Below are 20,345 nucleotides of genomic sequence, written 5' to 3'. Positions count from 1 at the left end.
ATCACTGTTGAGCATCTCACACACATCAGTACGTGCTCCTAGTCTCAGTACTGTAGAGAGAGGGAAGCTGCAATAATGTGGTGAAGCACACTAGTTCAAATACTGAAAAGGAAGCTTGAGCTACTCTCTACAATGCTGGTTTTACTGGCCAGCACAATTTGGTTGTACACATATAAACAGGGCTGCAAAAAACCTCTCCTGTGCAAGGTGTTGTTTTTGATGCCCTGTCTGCTAATTGCACCTTCCTCACTGCTGCAAAGAGAAAGTATATGGCAAAGGGAATTCTCACTAGATACGAGAAAAAATTCTTCCCAGTGAGGGTGGTGGAGTGCTGGGGCTGGAGCCCAGGCACGATGGGGGAGGAGGTTTTTCAAATGCAGCCGGACAAGGAAGGCCCTGTGCAACCTCATCCAGCCTGGGAACGGTGAACCCCTGGGGTTGGACTAGAGGCCTCCAGAGGTCCCGTCCAGCTGAATTACCAGATGTTATCAATCAAAGTTTGCACTCAACCTAATACAGAAAAATCATTAAATGCTCATCAACATGAATGCATTTTACATGTCTTTTGGCCTCAGCATTTATTTATTTTTTCCATTATAGTAGTGTCTAAGAAACCCACTCAAAGCGTAGAGCTTTACTACAGTAAGTAGCATGGAAGTGCACAATGCACACTGGTTATCATGAAAATGTTTAGGTAAATCCAGTGAATACAATTCAAGAAGAAACTGAGCTATCACAGCCAGCCCTGGATAAAGAACTGTGGAAAGAGCTGCTTAGTGCAGCCAAATTAAGCAGACTTACCACAGCCCCTAAGATGGTAGTGCCCTGTTGTGATTAATCCCAGTTGGCAACTGAACATCACACAGCCACTCACTCACTCCCCCCGCCCCCGCTGGGATGGGGGAGAGAATCGGAAGGGTAAAAGTGAGAAAACTCGTGGGTTGAGATAGAAACAGTTTAATAATTGAAATAGAATAAAATTCTAATAATAATAATATACAAAGCAAGTGATGCACAATGCAATTGCTCACCACCTGCCGACCGATGCCCAGCCAGTCCCCGAGCAGCGGCCCCCCCTGGCCAGCTTTCCCCCAGTTTATGTACTGAGCATGACGTCACACGGTATGGAATGTCCCTTTGGCCAGTCTGGGTCAGCTGTCCTGGCTGTGCCCCCTCCCAGCTTCTTGTGCACCTCCAGCTTTCTCAGTCGGTAGAGCATGGGAAGCTGAAGAGTCCTTGACTAGTGTAAGCACTACTTAGCAACAACTAAAACATCAGTCCAAAACACTGGGGGTGCCCACTGTCCTAGGTACTTGCCCATCCTATCCCACACACCCTACCACTCATAACTATCCAGCCTTGGGGCAGATCTCTGGATGATATTCTTAAATTGCTTATTAACCTTAGACAAAACCAAAACAATATTACCAAGAGATACCAATAGAAGTATCTTAACTACCCAAGGATGTTCAAAATACTGAAAAGTTACTGTAATGAAGGAGGAAACATCATAGAAGAAGGTAGTGACGCTGCCGTTCTGTATTTCCTCCACAAAAAAATCTCTCAGAGGAAGAACTATAATTGCTAATTGTCTCCACAAAGTGGTACCCGAAGTACAGTAACGGCTTCAGTACAAAGCTCAAATACCAGATTAAGCTCAAGGCCAGTGTTCTAATAACAAACCTCCCAGGCAAAATATCACTAATCACTGCAGACCACAGCAAACTGCAAAAACCAACACTGATCTCTAACATGTACAGCAAAAAAAAGAGCATGACGCAGATTAGACAAACCAATATCGAGAACAGATGAACCAACACTGTGACCCGCAACTGGTAACAGATATAAATTCCCTAACGCGCTCTGGTTAATCTGTTATTATCTCAAACCCTTCGAGCCCCACGTTGGGCGCCAAAAAAGACTGTCGTGGTTTAACCTCAGTCGGCAACTAAGCACCACACAGCCGCTCGCTCACTCCCCCCCACCCGGTGGGATGGGGGAGAGAATCGGAAGAGTAAAAGTGAGAAAACTCGTGGGTTGAGATAAAAACAGTTTAATAATTGAAATAGAATAAAATCCTAATAATAATAGTAATAAGAATATACAAAGCAAGTGATGCACAGTACAATTGCTCACCACCTGCCAACCGATGCCCAACCAGTCCCCGAGCAGCAGCCCCCCCGGCCAGCTTTCCCCAGTTTATGTACTGAGCATGACGTCACATGATATGGAATGTCCCTTTGGCCAGTTTGGGTCAGTTGTCCTGGCTGTGCCCCCTCCCAGCTTCTTGTGCACCGCCAGCCTTCTCAGTCAGTAGAGCATGGGAAGCTGAAGAGTCCTTGACTAGTGTAAGCACTGCTTAGCAACAACTAAAACATCAGTGTGTTATCAACATTATTCTGATACTAAATCCAAAACACAGCACCGTACCAGCTACTAGGAAGAAAATTAACTCTATCCCAGCTGAAACCAGGACATGCCCTTCTCCCTCAGCCACAGATCTCTCCTGCAAATAATGACACACTCCTTCCCTCGCTCCTATCACCAGGGGCTCAGGTCTCCTGGCTCATCAGGGATCCTGTCCTCCAACTGACGGCAGGAGAGAGCCCAGCTCAGAGGTCTCCTTCCCTTCTTACTTGCAGAGCTTCAGCAGCTTCACAGCATCCTCTGCTGCCAAAGAGCAGAATCAGATCAGAAGTGAGGAAACGGACTAAGCCTTCGAGTGAACGTTATCGCTTTACACAGACCTCCCCACCCTCAGATTACCCTACAATGAAAATGAAAACAGACAGATAATGAAGCCCTGATCCATATTAGGGACAAATCTCCTTGCCTTCCACAGAGCCACCCTTGAAACTTATCTCCTCTTGAGTACTACAGGTGCAAAACAGTCCTGAAATACCAGAAGCTCACTGTTTCCAAGGAACAGTCCCATACCAGTGTACAAACCTTGCAGGGCTAGGCTTTTGAGGTAGCTGGTTTTTTTCTCAGCCTAACCCTCATGTGGGTCCTCAATCAAGGACAGGTTTAATAAATGTCCTCACTTATTAGAAAACAATAATATGCTTATTTAAAAAAAATAACATTAGTAAATCAGCTGTTTGATTTGAAAGAAAACTCTCATAGCTCAGTTCAGCATAGTACCATCACCAATGGCTGCACTGTTACTTATGTGTTTGCATGAGGAAAATTGCCATTTTATTTGTTTGCTCAAGTCTTTTGTCATTGTGCTAGTTTGTTTGTTGTACTGTCCCGCTGTTGACACAGCCAATATCGAGGCAGCTGAGAAAAATCATTTTAATGGATCTGGTGCCAACATCAGCACCAAGAAAATCAATCTCTGAACTTAAGTTGGTGCTATGCAATACCTTTCAACATCTGGCTCTACATAGCCCTTCTCCTTGTTACTCTGAATTCTTATTTTATTAGGACAAAAAACAGTGCTTCAACTTTAGAAAGAACAAAGAAGGCATAAGCACGAGCCCTCTCAAATCCATGGGAAATACTCCCATTGCAGTAAACTGGCGGTCCCACAAACAGGTCAGATTCTAAAAAATCGTTACTGCAAGTATAAAACCAGCAATGCCATACACAGGTGAGCAATTCCACTCGGTTCATAGGATAGCTCAAGAAAATACATCCTTACTCCTATTCCGGCCATGCCTGGCCCTCTACAAGTCTTTACTCCCATGACACTGCAGTCTCAAGCAGCTGCATTGACGAAACCAGGTTCTCCGATACTACCACGCAGAAATGTTTTACGGGCGCAAGGACAACAGCCCCCTCTTCCAACGCTGCACCGGGCGGGCTGCGGCGCCCGAGCGCTCCCTCCGCCGCTGCCTCTCCCGGCCGCAGCGCCGACACGGAGCGGGCAGCCCGGCGCCAACCCAGCCCCGGGGCCGGCTGGCTGCGGGAGCACCCGGCCGGAAGGGTTACGGGAGGCCTACACCGCCCCGCGGCACCCAGCTGGGATGAACTCCCCTGTACAGACACAGACATATACCCACGTATATAAACACTTATTTATATACCGCGCGGAACGGCACGGCCCCCGCCCCGCCCGGCCCGGCCGCGACCCGCCCCGCCCCGCCGGCAGTGCGGCGCTGATCATGGCGGCGGCCGCGCAGCTGATCCGCGGGGCCGCCCGCGGCCCGCCTGCCCTCGCTCTCGCCGCCGCGGCGGGCCGGCGGGCGCTGGGCTCCGCGCCGCTGGGGGTGGCGGCGCGCCGGGGGGGTCGGCGGGCCGCGCTGGCGGCGGCGGGGGCGCTGGGCGGGGTGGGACTGGGGCTGTGGCGGTGGCAGCAGGCCGCGATGGCGGCGTCCGAGGGTGACGAGGATGAGAAGGAGGAGGAGGAGCTGCGGCAGCGGTTCATGGCGCCGCCGGTGAGCGGGCTGCGGGAGCTGCGGCGGCGGCGGCGGGAGCTGCGGAGCCGCATGGAGCTGCTCATCATGGAGACGCAGGGGGAGGTGTGCCGCGCCTTGGCCGCGCTGGACCCCGGCGCCGCCTTCGCCGTCGACACCTGGGAGAGGAAGGAAGGTACGGGGGGGCCGCGGGGGTCACCCCGGGCACGGGCACCCCGGGCTCGGTCACCCCGGGGGGCGGCGGCCCCGGCGCGGGGTGACCCTGGCGTTGGCAGGCGGAGGCGGCATCAGCTGCGTGCTGCAGGACGGCGAGGTCTTCGAGAAGGCGGGTGTGAACGTGTCCGTCGTGTTCGGGCTCCTGTCCGAGGAGGCAGCGCGGCAGATGAGAAGCAGGGGGAAGTCTCTGAAGGCCAAAGACGGTAATGTGTCCGGCGGGGAGGTGGGGTAGGGGACCGGGAGGCGTTCACCCGAGTATTCCCGTGCGGGTACTTTGACAGCAGAGTCTGGCCTTTGAGCAGAACGAGAGGAAGGCCAGACTGATCAACGCGCAAGGGAAGATTTCGTTTGTATCATGGTGGTTTCCAAACAGTAAACCTGGCAGGTGGACTTTCCTATCCTTAAAAAAACTAGGCATCAGAGTGCTTCTCCCTCTGTCTTGCCGCTTTAAGCAATGTACTGTAGGCACAGGTTGCTTCTCAATAACGACGCTGTAGCTCATCAGTGAAACAGCGCAGGAGTTATGTACCAAAGAGGTGGAGGGAGAGAACAAAAAGACCCAAAGGCTGAAGAGGATTCAGCCCACATTCACGTAGCAAAGGGTAATTCTGAGGACTGGGGGCGGTGGAAAGCCTTAGCAGTCACGTTTTAAGCAATCTTCATCTAATGGGTGCTCTACCATATTGTTGCATTTTAGGACAAATACCAAAAAAAAGCATTGTTAGGTCCACACAGTAGTGTGTGGATGAGAAGTAAATTGCACATTGATTAGTAATTATGGTGACCCAACGTGAGAAATTTTCTTGTAGCGGAACAGTAGCTTGGAACCTAAGGAAAAATAGTGATGTTCCTTAAATGGTAATAAATGAAGTTATTTGAAAAACTGAAAGTTTTTTTCTGTGCATCTTTTTATCTAGGGAAACTGCCTTTTTGCGCCATGGGTGTGAGCTCTGTTATCCATCCAAAGAACCCTCATGTTCCAACCATGCACTTCAACTACAGATACTTTGAAATTGAAGAAGCAGATGGTAAGAGTTTTAATCCTATGAAGTACATATGAAATGTGTGACTCCACGTGAAGGAAGCGTGAACGCATGGCTAGCGTAAGAGGTTAAGAACTGGTCCAGGTTTGTTCCCAGCTGTGCCAAGAGTCTGTTGTGTAGCACTGGATCTCGTACACTCTGGGCCTTTGCCCATTTGTAAAATCAGTGTGATGTGTGCATCTGGTACAGTAAAGGGGTTTGCAGCTTACTTTTTGCAGCGTAGACCAGGGGTTTCAGACTTAAGTTAAAGTGTAGGAGGTTATAAATAAGTGTAAAACATATTCAAAGAAGCAAGTCTAGAATTTAGTAGAAGAAAGGTCTGTGAAGGGCTGGTAAGCATTCTGGTCGGGATGCACCTTTGTCTCAGAGGCTGGGAGGACGCACTGTCAGAAACATCGCTCTCTACATGCAGCATGCCTTTTTTCCCTGAGTTTCTGCAACTTGCTGCTGTCAGAAGCAGGACTCTAGGCTAGGTGGTCTAACACTGACAGCCTGTCTGTACCAGTGTACGTACACTGTCACAAGCTCAAAGACAGTTTTCTTTCAATGATTTTGCCAGAGCATTATGATCGTTTCTAGTCAATTACTTCCCTGGATTTAATAAGGATGTTTCCTTTCTTTGGCATGCAGTAAAATGTGTCCGGATTCTTGAATAGGAGTTGCCAGCCTATCTTGTGAAATTGATATCCTATCGTCAGGGTCAGCGGTCCAAAATACTGAACAAATGGTTTTCACTGCTTTGAAATTTGTTTCATGTTTTCCTGAAGTCACTGGTCACCGTGCTACTTCAAACTCAAATTTTTCACGATTGATGTTTAGGAACACCACTGAATAATGATTTTTTTTTTGTATTGTAAAAGTAGTTGTTAGTTCTTGGTGAACCACTAGCAACGTATTTCTGTTTGGAAGTTTAAAAGAAAAATGTTGCTGCTCGCCTCTCTCCTATAGGAACTAAACAGTGGTGGTTTGGCGGTGGGACTGACCTCACTCCAACTTACCTGAATGAAGAGGATGCCGTTCATTTTCACAAGACTCTGAAAGAAGCCTGTGACAAGCATGATCTGAAGCTGTATCCCAAGTACAAGAAATGGTATGTGGGGAGAGATGCACTTGGGTTCCTTTTGTGGGAGCAGAAGGCGGCACTGGATATTGCCAGTTAAGTGTACTCTAGGAACAGTAGGTTCTGCTGCCTTTTGAAAAGTATCAGCAGACCCTAATGAAAATCAGCAAATGTGCACTGGGACAAAATGTAATCTAAAACAATCTCTTATTTACAGAGGCCTGAGTTTTTCAAATCAGAGGGCTGACGACTAGGATCATAAGTCTACAGCCTGAATAAAAACCAAGCTGACTCTACAAGGTTTTGTAAGCCACAGACTTCACTAGGCAACTTAAAAATTCCTTTTAGCCTCTGGTGTTAAACTAGGACAAGACTTTTGCCCCATGGACTTGCGCTAATTCTGCTTACAGTGAACTCGTGGTAAATGTGCATGACTTGAGCGTGAGCTCTTGAGCCAGCGCTGCAGTTCTGAAAATCCCGTTCCAGTTTTTCTGCCTTCAGTCTGACCTTCATTACCTTTTTTTTTTTTTTTTTTTTTTTTTTTGGCAGGTAGGCAAAGGAGCTTGTCCTTAATGTAGAAGCTTCATAGTTTTGATGGAGCTGTACTTTTTTTCCAGTGACACATTCACTGAGAGTGCAACAGCATATTTTCTAAAGATGCAAACTTTGAATGTTCTTCTTGAGCTGAGAGATACAGGTGATGGGATCCTTCACTGTTCAGTGGGGGCTTGCTGCTCTGTGTCTGATAATCCTATCTGCTGCAAGCTGTGGTATCCAGGAAGGAGGCGTTACCCTTTTGTAAGCTACCAGGTCTTGTCTGAGGACAGGAGATAAAGTGGGTGTTGTAGCTTGGGTGTGAACAACTTGGTAGAGAAGCACATCTTATAACCTTAAGACTATGTCTTGTTCTCTTGAGGAATTTTTGCATGGTAGTTCAGAGTGTCTGCCTTAATAGTCAGGTTGTTTGCAGCGTAAGCAGCCTAGTAATGCCAGCTGCAGGAGGTCAGAGAGAAGGATGCCTATTCTTAGTCTGAGGGCAGTGAGGGGAGGACTAATTGTATCCCATGGACAAAGGCAGTTTTTTCAGTCCCGGCATGAGTGTTTGCTGTAAGCAGCAGCTGTGTAGGGGCATGTGGTTCTCACTGCCACAGCAGCGTGAATCTCCTCTGAGCTTCTACTAATTAGCATTGCCCCTTTTCCCACCTTTCTCAAACGTTATGTTTACCATGCTGTCTTCCTGATGTAGCTTTAAGACTTTTGTCAGGCTTGTTCTCTTCTGCATTTGTGACTCACCCTTTTCTCCTAACTCTTCCTGCTGCTATAAAAAAAAAAGCTGATCATCCCAGTGAATAAAAAAAATGGCATAGATTATCTGTTATATCTCCACGTCTCTCTCGCTAAGGCCATGCCATCTATATTGCTCAAGAACAGCAACTGTGGATGGATACATGCATGGAAAACTAGTCCTAAAGGAAGGCAGGGTTTCCTTGCTGTTGATGGTTTCTGTTCCCTGCTTCCCTTCCATTTCTTCCCCATGTGAAGACTTGCAGAGCATGGCTGCCCAAGCAGGCAACTATGAACAAGAAAGGGTGTGGATACAATGAATCAGCTAATTTATAGTAATTGCACACCTACATACGCCCAGTAAATACAAAAGAGATTAATTGCCTCCCTATTGTAGGATAATCTGCACTTACTCCTTCATAAACTTGAACATGAGCCATGAAAAGCCACTGCTAGAATGACTCCATCTTCCAAGTTTAACTATTAAAGAGCCTTTTTCCAAGGAAGGCTGACTCACTTTTGATTTTTCCTTAAGTGACGGTGGCTTTCTTATCTGGTCTTGGGTTTATAGGTTGTTTTAGTTTTGATGCAGAAAACCAGTTCTTTCACTAGAATGGCAAAAAGACTAAATAAATTATCTTCCAAGTTTATTTTGAGTTCATCTAAAGGCTGTACAAATAATTTGGGATCTATGTAAAAGTCTGGGAATCAAATCTAGAAGGAGTTTTGAAATCAGGTGTCCCTCCTCCTTGTAAGTAGAGGATATGGATTGGATCACTCCATGGGGAAGCATCTGCCATGGTGTTTGAGTGTTACGTGTTCAGTGACTGTGCAGTGATACGTAGCTTTGCAGGGACTATTTAATCAGAGCTTTTACTGTAAGTGAATGCAGGAGTGCTTTCCAGGTGGTGCTGTACCGTCCTGGCTCTCAGCAGTCAGTGAAACAGTGCGGCACCCGGCACTGCAGGAACTGACTTTTCATCAGTATTTCACTAGTGCCATCCTGTGCCACGTAACTGTTTGGAGTTCTGCTCATTTCTTTGAATATTGTGGCCCATATTAATAATTGTCTGCTACCTCTTCTAGGTGTGATGACTACTTCTATATCAAGCACCGTGGTGAGCGAAGAGGGATTGGAGGCATATTCTTTGACGACGTGGACTCTCCCTCCAAGGAGGAGGTATTCCAGTTTGTGAAGAGTTGTGCCAAAGCTGTTGTGCCTTGTTACATTCCCATTGTGAAAAGGCACTGCCATGACTCCTTCACACCAGAGGAAAAGCTATGGCAGCAGCTTCGGAGAGGACGGTGAGTACTAAAGGAGCAAAAGAATACATGAGAGGTGGATTATGCTGGCGAGAAAAAAAAGAGCTAGTTCTTCATGGTTGCAGGGTTTGTCCTGTTGTGGTGTGGGCTAAGTTTGCGTAAGTGCTCTAAAGCCTGCCAGAGAATTTCAACATTTTTGTGTACAGAACTGTTTTTGAAATCCAATGCCAGATTGCTGGGGAGGGTGCAAAGAAGGTGCTAGCACACCCTCATCTGTATGCCCCACTCTCCCATGTTGCAGCAACAAGCAACCCATACAAAATGCCACAGTTTCTCTGCAACTCCTTCAAAAACCAAGAGAAGCTGCTGCTTTGTAACAAGCAAAGGGGTGTGTGGTGTCCTGAATCCTGCCCTCTCCTGCAGCCTAGTGATGGGGGATACAGTATGACATGAGGAGCGTAAGGGTGAGGGAGTTGTGCTTCCTATTCAGGAATAAAGCTAAACCCCAGAACGTCATGGAATAACTGTACCCAAGAGTACTTCCAGCTTCTTACATACATATTTATTCTATCTGATCTTGGCATTGAAATGAGGACGCAGTGAACTTTTTGTAAAGGAATAAAGATACAGAGCGATTTTGTTTTTCTGGCATGGTCCAAAGTCACTATAACTTAAAAGACTTTTGAGGATGCTTACTAACGTGAACAACTGTTAATGCTGCAAAAGCTTAAGTACATTGGTAGATACAGTTGTACTCCTTTGTCTATGTCCTGTGATTGTGTAAGCATATGGAGAAATGAGAATACACGTGCTTTGTGCAGAACTGGGGAGTCTTTAGTTTCTGCCTCTTCTGCATAGAAATCTATGAGAGTGGCACAGAGAAGTATTCATAAGCATAAGCATTCAAGTTTAGATCACTGGCCTGCAGCAATTATTCAAATAAGCACATATGCTTAATTTGGTGAGGCTGCTCCTGGGAGTGTTGGCCTTTCAGGATCCTGCTAAGGTTATAAGAGGGAATAGCTTCTTTCGGTTGCAGCCAGGACTGGCTCATGAGGTCTGCTTAGTTCCCTGCATCTGTTTGCAGGTTACTGGGCTAGGCTAAGCTCTCCATTTCTGCAAATAGATAAGCGCTCCTCCCTTCATGTACTTCTGTTAAATACTAGTACCTCAGTACTGGTTACTAAGATAACCCCTGCTGAATTGTCACTGCTCTGGTCCTATGCTGGGGGCAGAAAACTGTCTATTCTGGCACTTACAAGTCCCAGCCAGCACTCTGAAGCTGTCTGACTTCTGCTGCTTTTAAGTGCTCCCCAAGAAACAAAATCTTGTTCTGACCTTGCTGCTTATGTGTCTTTCAGCATGGGGGACTGCACAGTAGAGTTTTTCCTGTGGTCATTTCCAGTTCCTTTAAGGCTCCTCTTATGTCTGGCACCATCACAAAAAGGAGTACTAGCATAACCAAGCTAAACTTGGTGTCGAGCTTGCCGGTGGGGTTAAGGCCTAGGAAAAGTAAGCTATAGTATAGCACCATGCACAATGCCCTTCTTGAATAGTTTGCTCTCGTCTGTTACTTCCTATGCTTTGTGGAGTGGCAAGGTCACTCTTACATTCCGATGCAGAGGATGCTAGAGAACAGTTGGCCCCAAACCAGGGTTCATTTTGACACCCAACACAGCAGAAAGACAGGCTGGTTTTGTTTGGTGTCTGCTAGTTGAAGAAGGCACAAGGAACTTCTGATATTAACCTTGTTTTTCTGTTACATCTCTTCACTCCCCATAGGTACGTGGAGTTCAACTTGGTTTATGACAGAGGTACAAAGTTTGGCCTCCTGACACCAGGATCAAGAATTGAAAGCATTCTTATGTCTCTGCCACTGACTGCAAGGTAAGGGCATAGATATGTGGAGTTGCAGGTAGGCACTGTTCTTATTAAAACACTTTATAGGATTAAATCAAAGCTATGTCCTGGTGTTGAGTCTCTTTAACAGTGGTTAGTTCATGCTTGATACAAGAACTGGCCAAATACATGCAGATGCTTCTCTGGGCTGCTACACTTGTGCAGTTGTCAGTAATGGTAAAAATATCTAGAACATAGCCTAGATATTTTCTGACAAAAAAAAAAAGTGGTATTTTTTGTGCTTAGTACCTCTTGATAGATTTCCCCTGCTCGCTCCATGGGGTTTTGTTTAGTAGCTCTTGGAAACCATGTGAGCTTATGGCAGTCCTGACAAGCCTGTGGTAAGGAAGTTCCACGGTTTAACTGTGTTGTGTGAAAAAGTGCCTCTCTGTTTTCTACTCGCACCTGATGACCTCATTCAACTTTTCAGTGAGTAACCAGATTTTCTTCCTGTTCATTTTCTCCATAACAGTTCTTATTTTACAGGCTTCTGTTTTTTTCGTTGTCTGTTTTCCAGGCTGACAAGTCCCCCTCCTTTTAGTCTTTGTACAGTAGCTGTTCCATACCTGTGATCACATTTGCCACTTTTCTCTAGGCTTAAGTTTTCTATGCTCTTTCTGAACTGGGGATAAGGAGCAGACAACATAAGCTACATATGTATATCCAAGATGCAGGTGTGCTGCTGACTCATACAGTGGCATAATGATGTTTTAATTCATTATTCCTTTCATAATCCTAATATGCTGTTTGCTGGTTTTGACTACTGCTAAGCGTTCAGCTGGCTTTTTCATAGAATTGTTATGATGCCAAGATCTTTTCTGGGCAATAAAAGTTAACTCAGTCTCTTAACGTGTATGTAACTTCTTTCTGTGTGCATCACTTTAGATCAATAATCAACAGTGAATTTCACCTCCCATCTTATAGCTCAGTTGCTTGGCTCGATACTAACTCTCTTCAACTGCCTTTTTAGGTTTTAACCGACCTTGCTTAATCTTGCAATATCAGCAAACTGTGATTTATGGTTTATGCCCCTTTTTTAGGTTGCTTTTAGATACGCTGAGTAGCACAGGCCCTATCATGAATTTCATAAGACTCCATTAGTGACCTCCCTCCACTAGGATAACTGACCTTTGCCTGCTACCCCTTAACCATGAAGGCAGTCCTGGTCATACCATATAGCTTCATCCCACTGCCAACACCAGATACGTCCCTCACCTGGTGGTGTAGCATGGTCCTACCTTTTGATTTCATTGCTGGGATGATCTGGTTTCGCTTGTTTTCGTCAACATAGATAGCTCATTTAACAGCATGAATGGGTCCTTCCTGGGAGAAAAAAATGGAAAAAGGTTGTACCCATCCCTTTGTGACTGCTGACACTTTTCTTCCTCTGTCATGCCTCTTAATTGCCTTTTCAATAAAAAGTGGTCTCTTATCAACTTCGTTTTTAAACCCAAGATTCAACAAGGACTTGTAGTGCTTCCAGTCCAGCTTCTGGAAAAACTTGCCCTGGGTGGCTGAAAAGATTGCATCAGGATCAAATGATAAAATTTGACGCTGGCAATTTCCCTTAAGACTCGTGTCCTCACTCTCTTTTGTCTGGGTTCTTTTTTGGCTCATCTTCCTCGTGACACTAGTATGTCACAAGACTGCTAAAAGATCTTTGCAAATAAACCTGCATGGATTGTGCGGTAGGGGGCATTGCTCTTTCTTTTTTCTTTGTTCTTCCAGCCTTTCCAGAAGTTGGGGAAAAGATCAAGCTAACATTTCTCCTGTCTCTTCCAGTGTTATTATTTGGTTTTGATGAACTTAATGATTTGTTGCCATATCTGTCTACTTGACGCGAGAGTATCAACTGTGTATGTAGCTTTGCATCCTCAGAAAAGGCAACTCAAGTCCAAACACAGCCTGGTGCGGGAGAGGTGGCAGCCAGCTGGGCAGTCTGAGTGAGTTTCCCCTCTCCCTGCAGGTGGGAGTACATGCATACCCCTCCAGAGAACTCGAAAGAAGCAGAAATCCTGGAGGTTCTGCGCAATCCCAAAGACTGGGTGCACTGACACGGATCGTGAACAAGATGGACTGCTTACACTGAGCCATTATGAAAGAACGGGAATGCCTGCACACCAGCTCATTCAAGCTGCTGTTGCGTGGCATTTTAGTATAGCTATTTATACTCTTACCTGGTGCCTTAATAATGCTGTAGACTTGTTATAACTTGCAAATATGTGAACTCATTCTTTAAGATTGATCAGCTAATGTTCTCGCCCCCATTGATGTTGCCTTGTGAAGGACTGGTGATACCCTCACAGGACTAGCGTGCATGCTTAAGAACTTCCTCAACCGATTTGTTTGCAAAATGGTAAACTACTGTGAAGTGTTCTCCCAGTGGAATGAAAGCATTATCTGTGCCTAAATAGCACTGCTTACTCCTAGAAAATGTTGGAATGTTTTAGAAATATTTTTTTTAAAGAATAAAGGGAATAGTTGATATGATTTTAAACCTTAAAGTCTGCTTTACAGGAAGTTGTGAAAAAGGTGATACTTAACTGTTTTTTGAGGCTATCTACCTGGACTTGAGAAGGGAAAAGTGTCTTAAAACGTGCTGCGGTAGCATGACCTGACTGATCAGTAACTGGGAGATTCTGGGTTGGGGTCCGGGTCCCAGTCTTGCCTGATGAGAGCGGAAAGCTGACTGTCCGTTTTGAGGAGAAAATCTTTCAGCACTGCCCATCTCAGCTGTGATCAGGACAGGATAGCAACCTGCCTCGGGCCAGCTCCTTTACCAGGAAGGTCGGAGACAGATAAGCAAGCTGTTGGGTGTTGCCACGAGGTCCTCCACATAGCACTTCACACTGCTCCCAGCCCCGGGCTGATTGTCCCCTTTATTTCCCCCCGGTACGAACCTCGTCGAGGAGACCCCGTGGGGAAAAGCAAGGGAGGTGGTCCCGTTCCCTGCCGCCCGGCTGAGAAAAGGCAGCGCTTTCTCCCCGTCGGGGAATCGAACCCCGGTCTCCCGCGTGACAGGCGGGGATACTCACCACTATACTAACGAGGAGCGGGCTGAGACTCCTTCGGCTTCCCGCCAGGACGTGGTACAACGTCACCTCTGGCGGGTTTCCGGCTGGCGGCTGCCTCGGCGGCTGCGTCGAGGTGAGAGGCGCCCGGCCGGGCCGGCTCGCGCTCGCTGCCCTCCGCTCACGGAAGCCAAGCTTCCCCTTGGGCTGCCGTGATCGTTTCCGTGTTATGCTTCCCCCTCAAAAAGAAGGAAAAAATAAAACATTCAGTAAAAGCCAGAGATTTTCTCGCATCCGAGGGGAAAAAGACCAAGTGGCCCGTACGGGGATCGAACCCGCGACCTTGGCGTTATTAGCACCACGCTCTAACCAACTGAGCTAACCGGCCTGCCTGCATACCGCCTTGCGCGTGCACGCAGCTCACGCGCTCCCAGGGACACGTCGCGGGTGGAACGGCTGCCGGGAGCTGCTCCCACGGGCGCCGCACCCGCAGTGTTAGCGCGCCCGCTCTTTTTAAAGACCACTTCGGCGGGTCGTTTCCGGGACCTCTGGCAGAGCAGCACGGGCATTAACCGGGGTGACGAGAATTGCTAAAATGCAGACTTTCAAAACTGTCACGCGGGCGGCGTTTACCGGCGGCACGGAGCTGCTCGGCAGGGCCGCACACGGACACGCGCCTTCCCGGCCGGGGGCAGCCCCACCGAAACGACCCGCCACGCTTTCCCCTTCCGCTCCCCAGGCGGCTCGAACACCCACTCCGCCGCCACCGCTCGGGAGCCGCTCCCGATCGCCTCCCTCCCTCACGCCCACGCCGCGGACGGGGCTCCGGCGGGAGGAGGAGGAGGGGGAGGAGCAGGAGCGCTAGCCGGGGGTAAAAGGCGACGCCTCCTCCCCGTCGGGGAATCGAACCCCGGTCTCCCGCGTGACAGGCGGGGATACTCACCACTATACTAACGAGGAGCGGGGTGCGCAGGACCCCCCCCCCCGCCGAGCCCCAGGGACCCCCGCCCGCCGTCGGTGCGACCGCGCTGTGAGCAGAGCGGTGATACAAGGCACTTGTTCGGGCCCCAGCACCCCAGTACAAGGTAAAGGCTACGCGGGGGTGGTGGGGTGTCCCTCCGCCAAACCAACTGCGCTGACCTGGCCAGGGAGCAGGCGGGAGGGACGTGCCGTAAGCCAGCGGAGTAGCCTCGGCTGGTGTGCGTGCAGGCGTGTGTGCGTGCACGCTGTTGTGTGAACCCCAAGGCTCTCCCCGAAATGGCAACAGCCAGTCTTAAGGAAGGGGCTTCCCAGCACGAAGGGAAGAAGGGCTCATTTCCTAAACCTATGATGAGCCCTGTTTTCTACTGTGGTGAAACCACCTGTCCTCAGAGGAAAGCGTGAACCCTTCCCCAGCTGGAAAGCCAGTTAGATCATTTGTAAAATCAAGGCATCAAGTAAAAAAAAATGCAGAAAATACTTAAGAATTAAATACCTCCGAGTCAGTGAAAAAGTTGTAAAGGAGGAGGGCATCATCAAATTCTAAGCCCTTTGCTTCACAAACTGTCAGTACGGGTGCTAAGCTGAGCTCCTCAGGTGCCTTCTCCTTTGCCGTTTCATTTGCTACTAACACCACCTGTCATAAAATACATTAATAAAAAGAACATATTAGGAAGCAAAAAAAAGGTAACAGCTGCACAGAGCATATAAATGTATCACGATAATGCAAGAGCTTTCTCAAAACCAGGCAACATGTAATGCAGACGTTCCCGCAGTCTGCCAAAAAAGATCGCAAAGCTGCACTAGAAGACTGACAAATGCATGGTATGAGGAGACAGTCATAGATCCGGTGTAAGAAAATTTGGAGTTAGAAAGAAATAGGACAGGGACATCTGATGCAAAAAAGAGCAGAACGACCCAGATGTGCATGAAGAAGAAAGAAACCCCCACAATAAAGGCTTCTAAGTTTAAAAAGCGTAATTTATCAGTGAGATATAGGGGCTTAAAAAAAAAAGGTTGTGGGCAGTCCATATGAAATACTTAGCAACTGACGTGGAAGAATCTGCAAAAAGCCATATACCTAAGAAAAGGAAACCTGACGTGCTCCAAATTCAATAGGCAGCGGTTTCCTTTTGTGGCCCCTCAGCAGCATTGCTAGGTCACTAACACTGCGGGACTCCAGGGCCGTAGGTCTTTGTCCATCAAAGAGACCACAGTCCTCAGGAAGCTGATCAAAAGATTCTGGGAAATAGTACTGAGGCAAATCAACTACTCCAGATGCCAGACGGAGAGTACCTGTCATAAGCAGAATACAGATTTTAAACTCCAGTCTGTCTCATGCTCTCCCGCAAACACGCTTCTAAAGGATTTTGTTAGAATTTTGAGATCAAGAAACATCACAACAAAAAACACTAGTCAGAGAAGAGAGAAGCTGCAAGGTCTACTTTATGTTTCTGCTATTGTGAGTAGGCCTCATCACACTGTAAACTATAATTAAATTCAAAGCACAGAGCAGCGCAATTCTACACTTCTGCATCCTTTTGTCCTGATGCTGGCAGCCAAAGAGGTTTGAACACTTGGATTCATCACACTGAATTTTTGTGCGTATTCTGGTGGTTCTTGAGTACAAAACACAACAGTAAAAGTAAGTGAAAGCACATTGTTCCAGTAATATCAGCTGCAGAAACAGGGGAGTGAAGGAAGGCTAAGAGAGAGCAAAAATTGTATGTTGGCCTCAAACGTGTTTTTTTCACAACAGTTAAGTTTTGTGAAATGGAGAAATGGGAAGCCACTGTGCCTTTCAAAGACAAGAGCAGTTTCAGAAATCCCTGAGCCACGTCTTCCTTCAATACATTTTTATGATGTGCTCCATTTTCAAACCTGCAGAAGGGGCTGAACTGTTGGAAGAACATCCAGGAGAGAATCTGTATCACTGACGGTTCTGCTTCTACTTCCCCCTGCAAAACATACACTCTTTTCCATAGCACACTAGGCTGAAAACTGTAACAGTTCACAAGTTGATCTGCATGCAGACAGGACACTGCTGCCTCGCAGTGAAACCACTGCTCAGGATTCTTAGGGTAAATACTAAGAACAGTAACATTTTCAGCATACAAATGAGCTTGTCTGAATCCTCACTGACTTCAAGAAATACAGCCGTGAAGTAATTTGTCCTCTTAAAACCAAAACCAAACAAACAAAAAACCCCACACAAACCACAACGACACCCACAAGCTTAAGAGATACTTAGACAACCGACAATGGCAGATTTTAAATTACGTCCTAACAAATGCCCTTAAACGAAAACTTAAAGACATAGCCTGACTTTCCCAAAAGCTTTGAGGAATTTAAGAACATCAAAGACCACACAAAATAGTAGCTTTGCCCTTTAGCGCAGAGACGGACAGGGTTGGTCACCTTTTTAGGGACCAGGATTAATCCCAGACTTTTATCTGTAAAGCAGCGGCTTGTTCTCCAGCCTCTCTTAGTTTTGAACTAAGCCTGGAAAACTCTGAAGAGCTGTGCACTGAAAAAAACCACTTGACCACAAAAGACATGCTGAGCTACCTGGAACACCCATCAAGGCGATTCCCACCACAGGGGGATCGATGTTAACGACCTAACTGAGAACCGCTGGGATAAGACCTTCTCCAGAGCAGGAGATCGCTCAGTAAAGAAAGAGCAACTGGGAATATGCGTGCCAGGAGTCGGAAGATGCAAGTGCAATGAAATGCAGTGCTTTCCAGTAATCTTATACGCCATATACACATGAAACCAGAAACGTAATCTAAAAGCTTTGCTTTTTGCTGAGTTTGAGCTGCCTGTGCAGTCTTTTGCTCCATCTGTGCTCATCCTCATCCTCATCTTCATCCTCGCTTATTGGCACACAAGAAGAAATGCCCGTTATTTGGGCAATCACGCTTGATACATTAGTTTCCATTACAAAGAACAGACAAGTCAGAATCCTTTTGAGAACTGACAGGCTATTATAAAAAAAAAGCAGACTGGAAACCAGTTTATTACCTCAGATCATGAAATTTCATGGATTTGTAGGACAAATTTGTAGGACTGGGACATGAAATTGTCCCAGTTAGCACTGGGACAAACAAGACCTGTGTCTTTCTGCAGGACAACAGGTCCTTTGCAAACTGCCTAGGGATTTCAGCAATAACTCAAAGCCTTTTGAAAATGCACTTTTAAGTTTGCCTGTACTTTAAGAGTGGAAATAGATTTTAGCCCTCATGTTTGGTTAGGAGAGGGTCTCGGCTTTAGTCCAATAGTCTACGCTCCTATTCTTTTCCCTTACCACGTGCAGAGGTTAAAATTTTCCAAACAGGAGTTTTTGCTGTGTATTGCCACATAGATCAAAGAAGTCTAAAACAAAGCTAAGGGAATATATGAAATTATGTGCTGTTTATAAAGAAATAACATTACTGAATTCAAGTGTCTTTGTTTTGCCACTGCATTTGTCTGTGAAAGCTTTTAATGACAATGTGCAATGATTCGATGTAGCTTTGGCATCAGAAAAATTTTGAGCTGACTGGCTTTGTGGTCTACCTTTTGTGTCATCTGATTTGCTCTGAGAAGATCCTAGGAAGTCAGATTCCCTATCTGTCTTAATGGGATCCACTGTGTTCAGCCAGCATGAGTTTAGGTATCTTCCAAAGGTGCTCTCCCCCTTTGCTGACAGTCTGCAAAGCTTAACCTCTGTCTTTGTACACTGCCATATTATTATCCCTGATCCTTTTTTTTTTTAAGTTCTTCCTAATTTATTGATCTCTCAGTCCTTTGAAAATACCATTTTCCAAGAAAATTACGAAATAATTATTTCAGTATTTAAGAAAACACAAGAAGCAGAGTTTGTATTGCTTCTATAATATATAGATATTGTGTGAATATAGTTCAAAATACATTTCTCTGTCTTTCAAGATGAGAAGGATGCCTAGGGAGAGGTATATATTTATTCTTTTAGCTTTCTGGAGTAACAAATTAGTTAAGTAACCGTCTTCTCAAATGTTGCTTCAGGAACCTACAGGTGAAAGATGGTGAATCTCTGATGACAGGTATTTGTCTAAATACAACACTTAGAGCTAAATGTTTGAAATATGTCTTCTTTTGCTTTCTCTAATGAGTCAAATTTAATACCTTTGTCCTCTTTCCTTTTCCAGGAAAACCATTGTAACCTAACTTTGTAATATCACATAGTCAGAAGAAGAACTTGGCCAGGGAAGAGGAAGTAAAGGGTAAGATGAACTTTACTCTTCCCCTCTTAATTATGGTACCTTGCAGTAAGTGATCGTGTCCATATAACTAATTTTTGTACTTCAATTTAGCCAAGAACTCTTCTACAAGATACTCATTTATGACTGTGCAAACTTTGGAGTCTTAAGGTTGTCTGTAAGTATAATTTTACATTAGATTCTACAGAAAAGTGGGGGGTTTTTATTATGTTTATTTACGGGGAGTCTGTCCTTTCAGACAAATGTATAGGTTTATAGGTTGGTTTCTGTCAACTACAAGAGTGATTTTTCATTTCCTTTGTGGTAATATAATGTAGAAAACTCTGTTAGAAATTTTGTAGCTACTGCTGTAAGTTGTGATCCTGCCTGCTAGTTGTTAGTATCACTGCTGGCTATTCACCAAGGTTTGCTATTGCTCCTTACATGAGGACAAATAATTAATTTTAATACACAATCAGGAATACACTGTAGAATGCTTATCTTGTCAATATCACAACACTGTGCAGGATTGTGGACCTCACAGGATCGTATCAGAAAGAAATTCATACTTTTTAGTATATACAGACTGTATATTATAATTAGATTATCTGTGAAGGAGGAAGCTATAGATTTTCAAGGATGAGAGGAGTGTGTTGGTCATTAACAACAGTTTTGCCTCCTCCACTTTTACGAGTCAGCTCTTTTATATGAGCTTGCAGCGGTTGCTTTCGAGGGAGGACCCTGAAAGTTGATGGTCAGAATAAGGTAGCCTGAAAGAATACTGACTACGTTGCTGATTTTCTGAAAAAGAAATGTTGGTAAGATTATTTCAACCATGGATGATGCTCAAGGTTTAGTCCTAGGGCCGGGTCAAACCCCGGCACCACGACAGGCAGACTTGCGGTGGGGCGTGCTGTCTGCTGGGCCAGGCAGCTACCAGCCAGCCCCCACAGGGTAGGGGGGAAAGGTAGACGGTGGTGGGTGGGAGGACGTTCATGAGTTGCAAAGTG

At 46.1% G+C, this 20,345-nt stretch overlaps 1 protein-coding gene, 1 long non-coding RNA gene and 3 other non-coding genes across 5 annotated transcripts; 1 reads left to right on the top strand and 4 right to left on the bottom strand.

Annotated features, from left to right (window-relative positions):
* Positions 1-4,109: 4,109 nt before the first annotated feature.
* CPOX (coproporphyrinogen oxidase) lies at positions 4,110-13,623 on the top strand. The gene is made up of 7 exons (XM_076349608.1): positions 4,110-4,536; positions 4,637-4,780; positions 5,495-5,605; positions 6,569-6,710; positions 9,051-9,269; positions 11,010-11,114; positions 13,093-13,623. The coding sequence occupies exons 1-7, from the start codon at positions 4,110-4,112 to the stop codon at positions 13,178-13,180; spliced, it is 1,236 nt and encodes a 411-aa protein (XP_076205723.1). The 3' UTR covers positions 13,181-13,623.
* A 483-nt stretch (positions 13,624-14,106) lies between these two features.
* Positions 14,107-14,178, bottom strand: TRNAD-GUC (transfer RNA aspartic acid (anticodon GUC)). The gene has a single exon. It is a non-coding gene; the product is annotated as a tRNA-Asp (tRNA).
* Positions 14,120-15,746, bottom strand: LOC143155857 (uncharacterized). The gene is made up of 2 exons (XR_012994479.1): positions 15,612-15,746; positions 14,120-14,376 (listed from the first exon to the last, which is right to left on the bottom strand). It is a non-coding gene; the product is annotated as an uncharacterized LOC143155857 (long non-coding RNA).
* TRNAI-AAU (transfer RNA isoleucine (anticodon AAU)) lies at positions 14,452-14,525 on the bottom strand. Its single transcript has one exon. It is a non-coding gene; the product is annotated as a tRNA-Ile (tRNA).
* Positions 15,026-15,097, bottom strand: TRNAD-GUC (transfer RNA aspartic acid (anticodon GUC)). The gene has a single exon. It is a non-coding gene; the product is annotated as a tRNA-Asp (tRNA).
* Positions 15,747-20,345: the final 4,599 nt, after the last annotated feature.

This window comes from Aptenodytes patagonicus, chromosome 1, assembly GCF_965638725.1.
Source record: "Aptenodytes patagonicus chromosome 1, bAptPat1.pri.cur, whole genome shotgun sequence".
In the NCBI taxonomy this organism is placed as follows: Eukaryota; Metazoa; Chordata; class Aves; order Sphenisciformes; family Spheniscidae; genus Aptenodytes; species Aptenodytes patagonicus.
Note: the sequence above shows the minus strand (reverse complement) of the source record. Positions and strands in the feature narration are given on the sequence as shown.